Source organism: Amblyomma mixtum, chromosome 1 (genome assembly GCF_055824585.1).
Source record: "Amblyomma mixtum isolate Tamu chromosome 1, ASM5582458v1, whole genome shotgun sequence".
NCBI lineage: Eukaryota > Metazoa > Arthropoda > Arachnida > Ixodida > Ixodidae > Amblyomma > Amblyomma mixtum.
In genome coordinates, this window is record NC_143012.1 from 99816538 (window position 1) to 99832978 (window position 16441).

Here is a 16441-nt window from a genome sequence, read left to right on the forward strand (position 1 = left end):
CCGGGCATTGTTGATCCCCTGGCTAAGACCCTCAGAAGCGGGTCCAGACAGTCCTTTATGCCACCATCAAAAAGTGCTACAGCGCTCCCTGCCTCGACCGTAAACTCTACCCAGATTCTAATCCTCACATCTGTGACGTAGTGCAAGTCATGCACACGCGCCTAGCCGGACAGAAGCCGCCCCCATTTCTGTTATCTGTTATGTTTCTGTTATGTTCTGTTAGTGACCGGACCCGAGGGAACATTTGAAACGACATTCTTCGTAATGGAAGACGACATACCCGTGACTCTTAGCGGCTTAGTTGCCGAGAAGCTGGGCTTGATTCGCCGAATTGCTCCACTGGAGCACCAAGAGCTGAACGACATAGTCAAGCCGTATGAAGACGTCTTCTCCGGATTAGGCGAGCTCAAGGGTGTCGTCTACCACCTGAAGCTCAAGCAAGGTTCCCAAGGAGTGGTCAAAGCAGCACGCCGGATTCTGTTCGCAGTCGAGAACAGAGTAAAGGCGGAACTGGACCGCATGGAAGCAGACGGAGTAGTTTCCAAGGTGACCGAGCCAACCGAGTGGTCTAGCCACATGGTTACCGTCATAAAGAACGACAAGGTACGCATATGTCTCGATCCATCTGATTTGAACAAAGCGCTGCTGAGGGAACATTACCTTATGCCAACGCTAGAAGACATTGCACCGTCTCTGTGTGGAGCACAATACTTTTCGACTTTGGATGCCGCTACGAGTTTTTGGCGGATAAAACTGGATGAGGAAAGCTCCAAAATTTGCACAATGAGCACTCCGTACGGTCGTTACAGGTTCCTACGTATGCCTTTCTGCATTTCTTAGGCTCCGGAAATATTTCAACGCGCCATGCACAAAGTACTAGAAGGTCTCACTGGCACAGCAGTCGTAATGGACGACATTCTAGTCTGGGGTCGAACTAAAGGAGAACATGAAGCAAATCTTGTCAATGTGCTGACAAGATGTCAAGAGCACAACTTGAAACTGAACAAAAAGAAGTGTAATTTCTTGCAGGAATCCGTCAAGTACCTAGGCCACGTGTTGACGCGCGACGGGTTGAGCCTGGATCCAGGGAGACTGGAAGATATTTTCCACCTGCAGGCTCCTTGCAACCGGAAAGAGCTACAGATATTCTTGGGTATGGTGAACTTCCTTTCCCGCTTCATTCCTAATATGTCAACGCTCACAGCATCGCTCCGAGAACTTTTGAAAAAGAATGCCGCCTGGGTTTGGGAAGGCAGACATCAAAAGAGCTTTGAAGCACTGCGCGAAGCACTAGCAACGGCTCCCATATTGGCATATTACCAGAAGGGCAAACCAAACACCCTACCTGTAGACGCCAGCCAACAGGGAATCGGCGCTGTGATAATGCAGGATGGACACCCCTTACCTTACTCATCTCGCTCGCTGACAGAAGCGCAGCAAATGTACGCGCAGATAGAGAAAGAGATGCTAGCAATCGTCCACGGCTGTCAAAAATTCAAAGACTACATTTTTGGACAGCCAGAAGTCATTGTGGAATCTGATCACTAGCCGCTCGAAATTATTTTCAAGAAGCCATTATGCCAGTGCCCTCTTCGCCTGCAGCGTATGCGTCTAAACCTACAAAAATACCATATAAATGTCAAGTACACTCTGGGAAAACAACTGTTCATCGCTGACGCGTTATCTCGTTTTCCTAATAAAGCACAGCTCGTAGAACAGTGCACGCATTTCCACGTTAACACTATCGCTTGTCTTCAAGCTTCAGACAGGCGCCTGGAGCAAGTTCTGCGGGAGACGGACCGTGACCCAAGCATGGTGAAACTTCGCCAGTATGCAAGCACAGCGTGGCCCATTGACAAGGCTGCCGTCACTCCCGAGCTACGCAGCTACTGGAGCTTCCGCGACGAGCAACATACTGAGTCCGGCCTTGTGTTCCGGAGCAATCGTCTTATCATTCCTGCCAGACTGCGCAGTGAGGTACTGGCTTTTTTTCATGCTGCGCACACAGGAGCAGAAAAAATGAAGGCACGCGCCCGAACCGTTGTCTTCTGGCCAAGTATAAACAGCGATATTGAGAAAGTAGCTCAACGCTGTCAAACATGCCAAAAGTACAAATCATGAAATGCGCGACTACCGCTGTTAAGTCACAAGATACCAACTCTGCCCTGGGAGTCAGTAGGAGCTGATATCTGTCATCACGACGGTGCCGAGTACTTAATTGTTGTTGACTTCTACTCTTTCTTTTTTGAAATCAGGCTTGTGCAAGCGCCGTCAGCTAACAAGGTTATTGCAGCATGCAATGACGTCTTCGCAACACATGGCTTCCCAAGGCGACTTTGCACAGACAACGGACCACCCTTCAGTAGCCAACAGTTCAAGGATTACGCCGATAAGATTGGCCTGCAACACGTCCGGTCTAGTCCGTACTATCCCCGCTCGAATGGAATGGCAGAAAGAGCAGTACAGGAAGCTAAGAAGCTGTTAAGGCGGTTCCGTTTCGGCAGCACTGAATTTTGTGCCGCATTGCATGAGTGCCGAAATTCACCTCGGGACTCTTCTCTGAAGTCCCCTGTGCAGAGGCTCATGGGCCGACAGACAAGAACGCTGCTTCCTGTACCAACCAGCCACCTACAGCCACAAACAGTGCCACCCAAGACCGTGCGACGAAGTCTAGAAGACATCAGAAGCAAGCAACGCTGCTTCTACAACAGAGGTACACGGCCTCTTCCAGAGCTTCGCAATGGCTCGACCGCAACTATGTACAACGTGCCCTCAAGATCATGGTCCCCTGTCACGGTCGTACAACGGGCTAAGACTCCTAGTGCCTACATCATCAAAACGGAAGAGGGTCATCAGTTTCAGCGCACAAGAGAACACCTCAATCCGGCTCCTCCTCCCTCGTCTCCAGACCACGAGACACCCGCGCCGCTGCCAGCTGTGCGAGCCCAAGACACTACAGGGACATCCGAATCTACACAACTCCGCAGGAGTGAACGGAAGCGGCAACCACCACGAAGATACCCGGCGCCTGAGTTCGGAAACTCTGCTTGTTTCGACGATAAAAAAAAGAGAGGGGAGATGTGACGTAGTGCAAGTCATGCACACGCGCCTAGCCGAACAGAAGCCGCCCCCATTTCTGTTATCTAATCGCTTGCCTATATAACCGCTCGCCTTCTTGAATAAAGCGTCATTCATGCATCATGCTTCGTCGTGTCCACAACATCCTTCGACAAACACAAGTTAACACACTTCTCATACCTGCTCGGTTTTATTTGCGAAAATTCCATCGCGATCCTCCATGTCTTATCTTTCCTGCCTCTAATGCCAACCTCCTTCAAAATTTATTCGCTTGCCCAGTTGCTCTGCAAATGGTTTGAGACAGAGATGGTAATAGCGCCACAGGAAGACGCACACAAGAAAGACACACAGAACATGCGCTAACTTCACCAGTGTTTATTTAATGCAAATCCAGCAAATATATCGAAAATTTAAGACATGCGCAAAAAGCCCGTACCACAAGGCATCAACAAAACCGTTCAAGCTATGATATCTCAGTCTTGAAAAGGCGGACCGAAGTATCACTTACACAGTCTAATCCCTTCTTTCTAATGTGGAATGCTTCCAAAAGCTCGGTGGCTGTGCAAGCGTGCACACCACTAATCCGTTTGTCTACATCATGCAGGTGTTCGCCTTCGTCGCTAATGCCCTGCTTCCGGCGTTGTTGGCCCTTCCCCCAGCAAGCACGTCATCCACTGCAGTTTACTGCAGTGACGATCGCATCTTCGCATGGCCCCAACCCGACGTCATCACTTCATCATGCCCGGCAGCGCCTCCCCCTGGATACCATTTCCCCGGCCCATCCTGGAAAGGCTCATCACCAGCAACATCAGCCACAGGAAATATACGCGACGATCGACCGCCTTCACCGCTTTGTGGGCTCGGTGGCTGTGCAAGCGTGCACACCACTAATCCGTTTGTCTACATCATGCAGGTTAGTTATCCGCATTGCTTGTATGCTAAGAAAAGTAGCAATTATTTCTTAGTGCAGCTACCGAACCCGCAATGCTGCATTTTTCTTGTGCTTGAATGTGCTCTTGTTGTTCGCTGCTTGCTGATCTTGGCAGGCGATATTGAAACTAACCCAGGACCTAACAATTTCGAGGCTTTATTCGCAGAACTAAAAAACTTATCCGCCGGTCAAACTCAACTAATCTCCGATGTGCAAGGTCTTAAAAACCAGCTTATATCCACTGACGGTGCTATAGCTGGTTTAAGTAAGCGCATGACCGATCTTGAGACACATTTGGAAGCCATGACAGCCATAAAATCCGAGTTAGAAATTATGAAATCTGAAAATACTCGGCTATCTTGTCAGATTGAAACCCTCGAGGCCCGCGTTGACGATAGTGAAAATAGATCCCGCCGTAACAACCTCATATTTTATGGAATTCCCGATTCTAACCCCTCCGAAACGTTTGCGGACTCTGAGGGAGAGGTCATTCGTCACTGCGCTCAACACTTGAGCTTAACCATTCATCCTGAGGAAGTAGAACGTGCCCACCGACTCGGCCGCCATGAACCCAACCGCTCTCGACCAATAATAGTCAAATTTATTTCATACAAAATCAAAGACACAATACTGTCTAACGGCCGCAAATTTAAAGGAACGAAATTCAGTGTCGGCGAAGACATCTCAGACAGAGTTCGTAGCGTCCGCAAGCAGCTAGTCACCTTTGCTAAAGCTAATTCCGACAAATTTGCCCTACGCTACAAAACCTTGCATATTGGTCCCAGGCGCTACGTTTTTGATGAGATCTCGCAAACTGTGAAAGAAATAACAATCGCTACACCGCAATCAGATTAGCAATCATCTCTTCGCAAACAACTAAAAACCCGCCCCAAAAATGTTCCCCTGTCCGCTGTGTTCACCAACATACGTAGCTTCCTTTCCAAGCGCGAACTTATTTCCAATATTGTCTTGTCATCTAGCAGCAATCTACTGATACTAACCGAAACCTGGTTGAACGGTGCCATCACAGATAGCGAAGCACTAACTGACTTGCCAGACTTCCAAGTCTTTCGGAAAGACCGCCAGGACTCACGAGGAGGGGGTGTACTGATAGCGGTGAGCCAGCAGTTATCAATGTCGATAATTGACGACTCGTCCGATCTGGAAATCTTATGGCTCCACTGCCACGCTGTACCCCACACGATTTTACTCGGTGTCTGTTATAGGGCTCCACATAACTCTCGTGATTTTTCTTGTCAGCTTAATAATTCCGTAAGTAAACTTATCACGAAGCACCCTAACGCACACATCTTCCTCTTTGGCGACTTTAATTTTCCTACTATTGATTGGCACCACCAGCCCGCACCGCCAACTAATAATGGCGAAGCAAGGGAATTTCTAGATTTCTGCTACAATTTTAACCTTACTCAAGTAATATCCAAACCTACGCGCGTAACACAAAACTGTGCGAACATTTTAGACCTATTACTGACTAATTGCCCAGATAGCGTTCAGCCCATTACGTACCTCCCTGAGATTAGTGACCACAAAACTATGCATGTCAACATCGACCTTAAAGCAATTAGGCGCCCAAAATACAATAAAACAATTCGCCTTTACAACAAACGTAATTATGATATAATGAATGCCGAACTGACAGCGTTTTTCGTAAGTTCTTCCTCAAGTTTTCATTCACGAAGTATTCATGAGAACTGGCTAGCATTTAAGAATAAACTTGATGCCCTAGTCAATGCATTCATTCCGCAAATAACTTTCCACGCTAATCCACACAAACCATGGTTTACTAAAAGTCTTAAAAGGTTGGAAAATAAAAAGAAGCGCCTGTTCCGCTTAGCAAGAGCCCATGGAACGCAAAGCGCATGGGCGAAGTACCGCGCTGCGGAAAAATCGTATCAAACTGCTATCCATGACGCCAAGCACAACTTTTTTCATCAAGACCTTCCTAATATGCTCAGCGATAACCCCAGGAAGTTCTGGCAAGCCGTTAACCCTCATCATGAACACGCGATTACCCTCAAAGATGAATCAGGCGCGGCTATACTCTGAGTGCGCTACTTTATTCAACGCAGCGTTCTCATCCGTCTTTACTAATGAAACCGAAACACAACTTCATACATCTAATTTACTCTTTGAGCATGCTATGCCGGTAGTCGCATTTTCTTCACTGGGTATTGCGTCCTTAATTATAAACATGAAAATCTCATCTTCATCTGGTGTAGACAATATTAACTCGAAACTTCTAAAGAACACTAGTGATATTTGTGCCGAGTTCTTATGCTTACTTTTTACCCAGTCACTCTCAACAGGACAACTACCGGACGATTGGAAAACTGGAAAGGTCGTTCCAGTCTATAAATCAGGTAACAAAGATTCGCCGTTAAATTACCGACCCATTTCCCTTACTAGCGTACCCTGCAAACTAATGGAACACGTCATCTATACTCATATCATAAACTTCCTCGACTCGAACAATTTTTTTCCATTCGTCTCAACACGGTTTTCGGAAAGGTTTTTCTTGTGAAACGCAGCTAGCCCTATTCATTCATGATTTACATGCTAATCTCGATTCTGACCTACAGACCGACGCCATTTTCCTGGATTTTGCAAAAGCATTTGACAAGGTACCTCATAAACGCTTAATCCTAAAACTTTCCCGTTTGAACTTGCCCCCCTACATAGTAAAATGGATAGAAGAATTCCTGACTAATCGCTCACAGTTTGTCGTTGTTAACAATCAAAATTCCAATCTGCTACCAGTAACATCAGGAGTCCCTCAAGGTTCTGTACTAGGCCCGCTTCTATTCCTAATTTATGTTAATGACTTGCCGACCAATGTGTGCTCTAATATTCGCATGTTTGCTGACGACTGCGTTGTTTATCGCACAGTTACTAACGCCTCCGACCCAACATACCTTCAAGATGACCTAAACCACATATGGGAATGGTGCGACCGTTGGCTAATGGAACTGAACCCTCATAAATGTAAACGTTTGTCCTTCCACCGCCGCCGTAACCCACTTGATTTCCCATATGTAGTCGCTAACGTTCACCTGCAGTCCGTTTCATCATACAAATACCTAGGCGGCACGCTGTGTAACAACTTATCATGGGTTACACACGTTACTAACATCGTTTCCTCGGCTAATAAAACTCTCGGATTCTTACGACGTCATCTTCGCCACGCCCCACAACAGGTAAAATTACTAGCATATAAATCTCTTTTCAGGTCAAAGTTAGATTACGCATCGCCAGTTTGGAACCCTCATCAAGTTTACCTAATCAATGCGCTCGAGTCACTTCAAAACAGAGCAGCCAGATTCATTCATTCCTCCTATTCGTACGATATCAGTGTAACATCTTTAAAAGCGGAATCCAGTTTAGCGCCCCTTTCACTTCGTCGTCGTATTTCTAGCCTCTGCCTATACCATAAATTTTTTCATAGTTCGCTGCGCTGCGTTCCCTACATTGCCCCACCAGCCGGCATATCCCACCACATTCGTCATCCTTTCCAAGTGTTTCGCCCCCGTGCTCGTACTGTTACCTGTGCCGCTTCTTTTTTTCACCGTGTTTCGGTAGACTGGAACGACCTCTCCAATGACATCGCTACCATCTCATGCCCATCCACATTCGCCGAAGCTGTTACCAACCATTTTTCAACATAACACTTGTTCATTTGACTGTTTGTACCCACCCCTTATGTAATACCCCCAGTGGGTCTTTAAGGTATTAAAATGAAATGAAATGAAATGAAATCTCCAATCCTGCCCAGAACCTTCATCTCCCGAAGCCGTGGCTCACACTTCTTGCATTGCTGGCATCTTTTTTGCCGCGACCCATGTTCTGCCGCACGATTACACACGAATCACTCAGCGCAGTGCTGCGAAAGATGTGCACCTCCTAGATTTGGTAGCGATCGTGCGTGTTCAGCCGCGCGGTCATTAACGCACCGCTCCGTTTGGAACACATAGGCTTTTCCACAGGTCAGTTGTATCTCGCACACCACACCTGTGCAGCACTTCCCGCACTGCCTGCCATGCTTTTTGTTGCAGGAGCTCTTTTTATCGCTCCCAATTCGCGCACATAGCTGGGCAAGCTTTCGTGGAGCACAAAACACGACCGGCACGCCATGTTGCTCTGCCACCTTTTTCACATGGTGCGCGACCCTGTGCTTATAAGGCACCACTTCTGGACTCACGGACAGTTTATTTGGCTCAGACGACTTCTGAAACATCGCACACTTAATTTTTCTCAAGAGGGCTTCAGCAACTGCTTTGAAAACCGTGCATGGGAACCCCGCCGAAACCAACCGATCAACTTGCCTATCAAAACTCTCCTGCATGGCATGGTGACACGACTTCACGAGAGCTGACTCAAGGCAGAGGCGAGCAATGGCGCGTTTTACAGTTTCTGAATGTGCTGATGTATAAGGCAATAACTCCTTCTGGGCTCGAGGGGAGTATCGCCAACAGACATGATCCTCGCCCGGAGTAATGTTAAGATCCAAAAAGAGCAAGCACCCCTCCCCCCCCCCCCCCCTCAGGGAGTTCTTGAGTGAACACCAACCCCCTCCCCTCTTTTTGGAAGTCGGCGAAAAGTGTGCTTACAGCATCCGTGTAGGTCAAGTCTTTTTGTTTCTTAAAAACAATTAGAAAATCGACAACATACCTAAATTCTTTTAGTACCCCATTCTCTGTTAAAGTTAGTTCTAGGGCGCGCTCAAGAAATGCTAGAAAAATGTTAGTAAGCACTGGAGTTACACAGGACCCGATGCACATCCCTTGTCTTTGCCGGTAAAATTTGTTGTCAAATGAGACAAACGTCACACTAATTCAAGCAACTTGATTAAATCGCTAATTGACACGCCTGAGGAGTTCTGTAATTCATAATTAAATTCAAAGGCGCCAAACCATACGCACACACACACACACAGGAGAAGAAAGACGAGACAGAGCACGGATACTTTCTATGACATCCCTCACGGAAGTCAACAAAGCATCGTGGGGCACCGAATAAAACAAGTCTTCTAATCCACTGAAAATTTATTTCTACGGAGTGTAAAAAGTTTTTGTCAACTTGTATGGATTTCAATCTTTCGCAGTTAGTCTCTAAACCTACTCGAACTACTTTATCCTCATCGAATGTTTTAGATCTTGTTCTAACTAACGTGCCTGATCTTATCCCTTCGATTTTTTACCTACCTGGTCTCAGTGATCATTCTTTGCTCCATTTTGATGTACAAATTCCTGTATCTATCCGAGTTAGTCAGACTAAACAAATTAGAGATTATAAACGGGCTGACTTTAACGCTATTAACTGCGAACTAGCTAGTTTTTTGGACGATTACTTACAGGCTTTTCACAGCGTTCTGTTTACACTAACTGGGATTTGTTCAAGGATATCGTTGAACATCTCATTAACACTTTTGTACCATTAAGATCTCTGAAGTGCGATCGGGAATCACCCTGGTTTAATAATGTTTTAAAAAGACTCTGCAATAAAAAGAAGCGCTTGTTCCGCTCTGCGAAGTTGTTGAATTCTAAACAACGATGGGAGGCCTACTTTTCCGCAGCTGCAGAGTACAAAGGTGCGCTAAAAAACGCAAAGGACACATTTTTTAACCACACCCTGCCTGCTATGCTGGTCAATAATCCTAAACAATTTTGGAATGCAGTTAACAAGAAAGACGCTTCCACAATTCTACTTACTTCTTCTGATGGTGTTGCCTTTCCTCCATACGAATGTGCTTCTGTTCTAAACAATACATTTGCTGCGGCATTTTCTACCAATGTTTCTCTTGTTCATCGCGTGTGCCCTGTTTTTGATGCTCTTCCTATGGATCCAGTTGTATTCGACGCGTCAGGCATCCAGTGCATCATAGAAAATCTTAAGGTTTCCTCTTCCTGCGGTGTTGACAACATTAATTCGAAGTTTTTAATTAATACAAAGTTCTATTGTTCCATAATTCTTACTAAATTGTTTGAACAGTCTCTTGTAACAGGTTGTATTCCCAATGATTGGAAAATTGGGAAGGTGATTCCACTGCATAAGTCCGGAAATAAACATTCTCCTGATAACTTTAGACCTATATCGCTCACTAGTATTCCGTGCAAGATCATGGAACACGTCATATATTCTCATCTCATCTCTTTTTTAGAATCTAACTCCTTTTTCAGCATTGCCCAGCATGGTTTTCGTAAGTCTTTTTCATGCGAAACTCAGCTAATATGTTTCACACATGACCTTCATTGCATCCTTGACCACGGGTCTCAGGCAGACTGCATATTTTTGGACTTCTCGAAAGCGTTTGACACTGTTTCGCATGAGCTTCTCTTTCTTAAATTAAGCAATCTTAACATAGACCCTAATGTCCTTGCATGGCTACAATGCTTTCTTTCTAACCGTTCACAATTCGTAACAGCGAACAATATAAACTCGCATTCTTTGCCTGTCCGTTCCGGAGTGCCTTAGGGGTCAGTTCTTGGGCCCCTCCTTTTTCTCATCTATATAAATGACTTACCGGCTAACATTTCTTCTTCAATTAATCTTTTTGCCGATGATTGTGTTATTTACCGCGAAATTAAAGATAATGTAAAGAGGAAGATGAGCAGCGGGGGCCGCCGCTCCGCTAGCGCGCGGCGCGAGATTGCTGGCTGGATGACCGAAGCTCGGACCGGCATTTTGGCTATCTGACGCTAAGTTCCTTTCCCCGGAAATCCTGCTACAGTTTGGTGGAGCTGTGCTGGGTACAGCCTTTGGCCAACGTCCTGGAGCTTCGCAGCAGAACGATCGCTCCAGCCATGTCCACCGACGCAAGCCAGTCATCTTCCCTTTCGCCTACGCCCGTCGTTTGCCCTGGCGCTCTCCGACAGCGGGACCCAGCCATTTTTACCGGGTCCGATGATCACGACGTGGATGATTGGCTTGCCTCCTACGAGCGGGTAAGCGGCCACAACCGGTGGGACGACGCCATGAAATTGAACAACGTGGTGTTTTACCTCTCGGACGTGGCCAGCCTATGGCACAGGAACCATGAATCAGACTTTACCACCTGGTCTGCCTCCAAAAGAGCCTTTTCTGACATCTTTGGGCGCCCTGCAGTACGCAAGCTGCGCGCTGAACAGCGCCTGCGAGTGAGAGCCCAGCTACACGGAGAATCGTTCACGAGTTATATCGAGGATGTCATCAACCTCTGTTCAAGGGTGGACTCGTCTTTGACCGAGGCGGACCGGATTAAGCATGTCCTGAAAGGCATCGAAACGGAAGCTTTTCAGATGCTTATCGCCCGGAAACCTACCACCGTTGCCGAAGTGTTCAACCTGTGTCAGAGCTACGATGAGCTCCGTAAGCAGCGCATTCTGGTGCTACCACCTTCCGTGCAGCCTGACTCGCTTTCCAGCCTCGCCGTGACAACCTCCCACAGCTCGCTGCTTGACCAGATAAAAGACTTTGTACGTGAGGAGGTGGCTCGACAGCTGTCACTTCTTCACGGCGTGCAGGGGCCTCCCTCCAACCTGGATCCGACCCTACAAACGGTGATTCGCGAGCAAGTGACCGAAGCGCTACCACCTGTTCGTCCGCCGGTTCCCGCTGCAGCGCCGCTCACATACGCCGACGGCGTCCGAAAACCAAGAGCCGAGCCGTTTGTCCCGTATTATCCTCCGACGCCGCCGCCTGCCTTTCCAACCCGACCACCTCCTGCTCGTGTCAACCCTTGGCGCACCCGTGACAACCGTCCTATTTGCTATGCATGTGGTGTCCCTGGCCACGTTGAGCGCCTGTGCCGACGCCGTGTGCCACCACCCGTGGATGACCCCAGAACCTACGTCTACGCGGCACCACAGCCCCCGCCACGTCCGTCGGCTGCCGAACAGCTTGATGCCTCCGACCGCCGCCCGTATACTCGCCGCCGTTCGCCATCCCCGCGGCGCCGTTCTGTTTCGCCACTGCGTCCTCATTCCCCTATGCGCCAGGAAAACTAGTTGCCGCAGTTCCCGAGGCAAGAACTGCGTATTCGGCGACAAGTTCAAGGCCTCGTTTGTCCCCAGCGAATGTGCTCGACGTTTCTGTGGAGGGCCACACCGCCTTGGCGCTTGTTGACACTGGCGCTGCTGTTTCTGTGATGAATGAGAAACTGTGCCGAAAACTTCGCAAAGTGACGACGCCGTTATCCGGATTTTCGCTTCATACAGCTAATGCACAGCGCATCTCGCCTTTAGCCGCCTGCACAGCCAGGGTCATCATTTACGGTTCCTTATATACTGTTGAATTCGTCGTTCTCTCATCGTGCTCGCATGACATTATTTTAGGTTGGGACTTTCTTTCCCAACATGAGGCCCTCATCGACTGCGCTCGTGCCGAGCTCGAACTCCTTCCGTGCTGTGCTACCTCGCCTGATACGTCATCTTCGTGGGGCAAACTGTCTGTGGCTGACGACATCGAGATTCCTCCGTGCTCATCTGTTCCTGTCCCTGTCTCCTGCCTCACCGCATCTGACGGCGCCGTCGTCTTTACACCATCCGACGTCTTCATCTCTCGACACGGTCTGCCTCTGCCATTCGCTCTGCTCACTGTTCAAGACGGCTGCAGCCTCATCCCGATCTCGAACCCTTTTTTGAGCCCCTGCATATTTCTCCGTGGCGAATGCCTTGGCCACATTCAGCCCGTCGACTGTTTGCTCGATCCCGAACGATGCGCCGAATCATGTTCTCTTGCTACTAATTCTCTTACTTTGCCCGCATCTCCCGCTGTGGCCACAGACGATGCCTTTGCCGATTCCGTCGACGCCAGTCTTGCCACACCGCAACGCGCCCAACTACTTCACCTACTGAACCAGTTTCGCTCTTCTTTCGACGTGGCTCAAAACCGACTCGGCCGCACGTCTACCGTGACCCATGAGATCGACACCGGAGCCCACTTGCCGCTTGTCAACGCCCGTACCGAGTTTCGGCAGCCGAACGCCAGATTATCAACACTCAGGTGGACGACATGCTTCAGCGAGGCGTCATTCAACCATCCAGTAGTCCATGGGCCTCTCCTGTGGTTCTAGTGAAGAAAAAAGATGGCACAATACGATTTTGCGTCGATTATCGGCGGCTTAACAAGATCACCCGCAAAGACGTTTACCCGCTGCCGCGAATCGATGACGCCCTTGACTGCCTCCAAGGCGCGGAGTTCTTTTCTTCTTTAGACCTGCGTTCGGGGTATTGGCAGGTCCCTGTGGCCGAGGCTGACCGTGCCAAGACGGCTTTTGTTACACCAGATGGCCTGTACGAATTTACCGTCATGCCTTTCGGCCTCTGTAATGCCCCAGCGACTTTCGAGCGAATGATGGACTCCATTTTACGCGGACTGAAGTGGACCACGTGCCTGTGCTACTTAGATGACATTGTCGTCTTCGCGCCTGATTTTGAGACGCACCTTCACCGCTTGGAGCACGTGTTGACATGTTTAACTGCCGCGGGGCTCCAACTTAATCTCAAAAAGTGTCGCTTTGGCGCCCGCCAACTGACAATTTTAGGTCACGTCGTCTCTAAGGACGGCGTGCTTCCTGACCCAGCCAAACTTCGTGCCGTCGCTGAGTTCCCCAAGCCGTCGACTCAGAAGGAACTTCGCAGCTTTCTCGGCCTGTGTTCTTATTTCCGACGTTTCGTCCGAAATTTTGCCTCTATCATCGCACCACTTACGAAACTTCTTCGGGGCGCCAACAACCTGTCCGATTGGTCACCTGACTGCGACGACGCCTTCATCACCTTACGCCGGCTGCTCACAGCGCCTCCCATTTTACGCCACATCGACCCCACTGCTCCCACTGAAATTCACACCGATGCCAGTGGCGTTGGCCTCGGCGCTGTCCTTACGCAACGTAAACCCGGATTTCCCGAGTATGTCGTTGCCTACGCGAGCCGTGCACTGACAAAAGCGGAATCCAGCTACTCAGTAACCGAGAAGGAATGCTTGGCGATTGTTTGGGCGATCGGAAAGTTTCGCCCTTACGTTTATGGCCGCCCTTTCGATATCGTCACGGACCATCATTCCCTGTGCTGGCTGGCCTCCTTGAAAGACCCTACAGGCCGCCTCGCTCGCTGGGCCCTACGCCTACAGGAGTATGATATCCGTGTCATCTATCGCTCCGGCCGAAAACATAACGACGCCGACGCATTGTCCCGCTCTCCACTGCCGCCAGACATTGTCTGCCACTCGCCAACCGGTTGCGCTTCGCTGTCGTTTTCAACAGATACCATGGGCAGCGAGCAAAATAAGGACCCCTGGATATCTTCGCTTGTACGTTTTCTCTCAAATTCCTCGGCGGCACCCGTGCCTCGTGCCCTCCGCCGCCAGGCTGCTCACTTCGCCATTCGTGATGGTCTATTGTACCGCCGCAACTACGTCCCTACCGGCAGGAAGTGGTTGCTTGTCGTCCCTGCCCATCTGCGGTCGACATTCTGCGCCCTGTTTCACAACGACCCGCAGTCTGCTCATGCCGGCGCCTTTAAAACATACACGCGACTCCGTCTCCGCTATTATTGGCGCGGTATGTCCACCTACGTCCGCAAATACGTCCGCTCGTGCCCTGACTGTCAACGTCGCAAGCCGGCTCCTCACCACTCAGTCGGCCAGATGCAGCCTCTCCCTTGCCCTTTCCGTCCTTTTGACAGAGTTGGAATTGACCTCTACGGCCCCCTTCCTTACACTGCTGCTGGCAACCGCTGGGTTATTGTAGCCGTCGACCACCTCACGCGTTACGCCGAAACCGCGGCTCTTCCTGCTGCTACGGCACCACACGTTGCCTCTTTCATCTTGCATCACTTCATTCTTCGCCATGGAGCGCCCCGAGAACTGCTGAGCGACCGTGGGCGCGTTTTTCTGTCCGAGGTCGTGGAATCTCTTCTCAAACAGTGTAAGATCACTCACCATACCGCCACGGCTTACCATCCTCAGACTAACGGTTTGACGGAACGGTTTAACCGCACCTTGGGCGATATGCTGTCGATGTACGTGTCTTCCGACCACTCCGACTGGGACAGGATCCTGCCGGTCATCACCTACGCCTACAACACCGCCACGCAGACCACCACCGGCTTCTCGCCATTTTTTCTCCTCTACGGACGCGAACCTTCCTCACCACTCGACACAGTACTTCCTTACCGGCCCGACGTGTCCGAGTGCACCACTCTTTCGGAGGCGTCCAAGCATGCCGAGGAGTGCCGTCAGCTCGCTCGGTCGTTAACATCCGGCGAGCAGGGGCGTCAAAAATTCCGTTTCGACACAAGCCACACTGATGACAGTTTTCTACCCGGCTCTCTCGTCTGGCTTCACGTGCCGTCTACCTCACCTGGCCTTTCGTCCAAACTTCTCCCCAAGTACCACGGACCTTACCGCATCGTAGAGCGCACTTCCCCGGTCAACTACATTGTCGACCCGGTGACACCCTCCACAGATCAACGCCGACGCAGCCGCGAGACTGTTCATGTGTCACGCCTGAAGCCGTACTATGACCCGTGTGTGTTGTCGTCTCCCTGACTCGCCAGGATGGCTTCGCCTTCAGCCCGGGGGTGATTGTAAAGAGGAAGATGAGCAGCGGCGGCCGCCGCTCCGCTAGCGCGCGGCGCGAGATCGCTGGCTGGATGACCGAAGCTCGGACCGGCATTTTGGCTATCTGACGCTAAGTTCCTTTCCCCGGAAATCCTGCTACAATAATAATGATGTCTGTTGTCTTCAATCCGATATTAACAAGATTCTTGACTGGTGTTTTATTTGGAACATGCAACTAAACATTAATAAGTGTAAACATGTACGCATTTCTCGTCTCTCTAATGCCCCTTCCTCTTATCACATTAACAACGTGTCTCTCGAAACCGTGTCATGTTATAAATATCTGGGTGTTTACGTTTCTTGTAACCTGTCTTGGAAAACTCACGTTGAATACATAATAAATAACGCTGATCGCATGCTTGGGTACCTTCGCAGAAATTTCTCACGTTCTCACGTTTCTCACTTGGCAGCAGCAGTCACGGCGATCGCACTGTTTTTCTAAGCGCCTACGTATACTTTCACAGGTTGCTGTCCGTACATATCAAGGCAGCACATATCATCGAGTGGTGTGATCTTGGCAGCCGCTGGAAACGACGAACATCACCTGTAGCAGCGTGCTTCGCCAGCATTCGTCGGCAGCGAGCACTGCGCCTGCGTGGATTCCTGGCTGAAGAACTTAAAAGCCCACGGAGACCCCATCGCTGCCTCACTTGGCAGCAGCAGTCACGGCGATCGCACTGTTTTTCTAAGCGCCTACGTATACTTTCACAGGTTGCTGTCCGTACATATCAACGCAGCACATATCATCGAGTGGTGTGATCTTGGCAGCCGCTGGAAACGACGAACATCACCTGTAGCAGCGTGCTTCGCCAGCATTCG

The 16441-nt window shown here is 49.6% G+C and overlaps 2 protein-coding genes across 2 annotated transcripts; both read left to right on the forward strand.

Annotated features, from left to right (window-relative positions):
* Positions 1 to 264: 264 nt before the first annotated feature.
* LOC149367329 (uncharacterized) lies at positions 265 to 3084 on the forward strand. The gene is made up of 4 exons (XM_089573641.1): positions 265 to 603; positions 1030 to 1153; positions 1760 to 1829; positions 2256 to 3084. Exons 1-4 carry the CDS (start codon positions 265 to 267, stop codon positions 3082 to 3084), a joined length of 1362 nt encoding a protein of 453 aa, XP_089429767.1.
* Positions 3085 to 3634: 550 nt separating this feature from the next.
* Positions 3635 to 4864, forward strand: LOC149367330 (uncharacterized). Its single transcript, XM_089567115.1, has one exon. It carries the CDS (start codon positions 3677 to 3679, stop codon positions 4862 to 4864), a length of 1188 nt encoding a protein of 395 aa, XP_089423241.1. The 5' UTR covers positions 3635 to 3676.
* The last annotated feature ends 11577 nt before the right edge of the window (positions 4865 to 16441 follow it).